Raw genomic sequence first — 2561 nt, forward strand, 5'->3', positions numbered from 1 at the left:
TTGCTACAAAATCTGTCTTAAATGAACAAGCATCCCCCTTGTCACCCGCTACTTCATTTCTTTGCTTCCCTTTACAGCAAAACTCCAGAGTGCCCTGTACTCCGTCTTCCTTCCTCAACCTCCTGGTTCTCTCGAGCCCACTCCAATTAGGCAGTTGGTGTCACCACTGCACTAAAACAGCTCTTGTCAAGTTTTCTGGTAACCTCCATGTTACCAAAGCCAGTGATAATTCTCAGTCCTTATTTGCCCTGTCAAGCACCTTTTGACACAATGGATCTCTCTTCCTTGAGGAGGCTTCCAGAGCATTATTTTCTTTCTCCTTTTACTTTTCTTTTTTTTTTTTTTTTTTTTTTTTTTTTTTTTTGCAGATAAAGGCTTGTTTTATTTTAATAGCTGATCTATGTAGTCACGGAGGCCAGTATGTACAGACAAAGAGGGGAGCTTTTATTTCTTGGTCTCTTCCTCCTTGGACAAAGTCTTGATGATCTCCTCCTTCTTGGCCTGGAGGCGCTCTTCACGGCGCTTGCGTGCTTCCTTGGTCTTAGACCTGCGGGCCTCAGCCTGGTCAGCCAGGAGCTTCTTGCGGGCCTTGTCTGCCTTCAGCTTGTGGATGTGTTCCATGAGAATATGCTTGTTTTTGAACACATTCCCCTTCACCTTCAGGTACAGGCTGTGATACATGTGGCGATCAATCTTCTTAGACTCACGGTATCTTCTAAGCAGCCGGCGCAGAATCCTCATTCTCCTCATCCACGTGACCTTCTCTGGCATTCGGGCGTTGGCTGTACCCTTCCGCTTACCTATGCCCATGTGCCTGCCCTTCCGGCGGGCCAAGGTATTTTTCCGGCATCGCGCCCGGGAATGGACTGTCACAGGCTTGCGGATGATCAGCCCATCTTGGATCAGCTTTCGGATCTGCTGACGGGAGTTGGCATTGGCGATTTCATTGGTCTCATTGGGGTCTAACCAGACCTTCTTCTTGCCACAGCGGAGGACACTAGAGGCGAGCCTCTTCTGAAGCCTGAGCATACTCATGGCTGCGGCCGCAGCAGCGAAAGCTCCTTTTACTTTTCAAGCCACTTCTTCTCATTCTCCTTAACAAAGTGTACAGCTGGTAAATTGACACATGTGGGATTCAAGCTCCTCCAAGGCAGAAACTACTTCATATTCATTTCTGTGTCCCTAGTACCTAGCACTGCCCCCAGCACCTCGTGTGAACTGAGAAGAGTCTTTATTATTTTGCAAGAAAGGATGTCAGTTGGTTATGAGATGGTTCAGATCAGAGATGCTGGACTCTGAGTAAGGTGAGGGAGATGGGATGGAATTTCCAAAGGGTAGAGAACAGGTAGGAGACCTGGACAGCTAAGTGGCAAACATAGGGTAGGACCGGATGGAAGAAGGAAATTGAGTCTAGTCTGGCAGGCCCTGTCTTCAAAGACTAGCAGCATATAGTTGAGAGACCACTTCCTGGCCTTTAGTCAGGAACTCATTGTCTACGGACATGTTCCCAGGGAAGGGAACTCCAAGTTGGAGATACTTGTGCAAGAATTTTACTGGGTGTGCCTTCAGTAACAGTTCCGAGGAGGGAGGGCCAGCAAAATGATTGGGCAGAGGACTTGAACAGCAGTGCAGCTTCAGTGAAGGCTTCCTCCAATCCCACATGGATCTGTGGAATTGGAAAAGACCTTCAGGGTTTTCCTGCTCTGAGACAAGGAGATTTCACCTTTATAAACTCCACTCCTCCCTGCACTGGTCAGTCACAAGATCATGGGATCATGGATCGTGGGCTGAGACCCTAGGCAAGGTGGATCTCTTCTGCTGATGGAAATTTCTCAGGAGGGCCTCTCCTGTGAACACTCTCAGCAACGGAGGAGCAAGTACTGCAGCTCTCAGGGGGCAATCTGGATGGCACACTATGGTATGCACTACACCTCTCTCCAGAGAAACCAAAGTACAGTATTAGGTAGGAATGAAGATAAGCACCCAGGAGTAGAAGAAGATGGCTTGACCATGTATTGGTAGGGCTCCTGCTAGGAAATGGCTGAAATGCAGATTCTTTATGGACAGGGTTAAAGAAGCAGACACGATTGTGATGTACCTGGAGACTAACACAGTGAAAAGCTGTTGTCATCCTTAGGGCTAAAGGGCCAAAGGGTGAGTCAGTAGGAACAGGCACTGCGGAAGAAGCGCTGCCTGGTAGGAGCTGTGGTTATGAGGGATGCCGGATATGGTGCTGCATGGGGAGCAGGGAAGTTCCTGACTCTCTCTACCCCCTTTCCACCTCCTGCCTCTGTGCCTCCTGTGGCCAACCCCAGTTCACAGTCTGTTGATAATGGAGTGCGGGTCCTGCATTCCACAGGAGTCAGCTTCTTGGGGTACAGAGCAGGGTGAACAGAGAATGGATGTGGGTAAGGAGATGGAGAATGATCAGCAGAGATCACAAGGTAAAAGCAATACAGCGATTAGAACCAGGGACCAGGGGTGCGTCTGAGATGCTACTCTGCTCTGCCTTCCAGGCTTTTCTACTAACTACGACTGAGGCTGAAGTAGAGTCTAGGCGC

At 49.1% G+C, this 2561-nt stretch overlaps 1 protein-coding gene across 1 annotated transcript; it reads right to left on the minus strand.

Moving 5' to 3' along the window:
- Positions 1-305: 305 nt before the first annotated feature.
- On the minus strand, positions 306-1063 carry LOC126961702 (60S ribosomal protein L19-like). Its single transcript, XM_050802316.1, has one exon. It carries the CDS (start codon positions 1033-1035, stop codon positions 445-447), a length of 591 nt encoding a protein of 196 aa, XP_050658273.1. The 5' UTR covers positions 1036-1063; the 3' UTR covers positions 306-444.
- Between the last annotated feature and the right edge of the window lie 1498 nt (positions 1064-2561).

Source organism: Macaca thibetana, chromosome 8 (assembly GCF_024542745.1).
Source record: "Macaca thibetana thibetana isolate TM-01 chromosome 8, ASM2454274v1, whole genome shotgun sequence".
In the NCBI taxonomy this organism is placed as follows: domain Eukaryota; kingdom Metazoa; phylum Chordata; class Mammalia; order Primates; family Cercopithecidae; genus Macaca; species Macaca thibetana.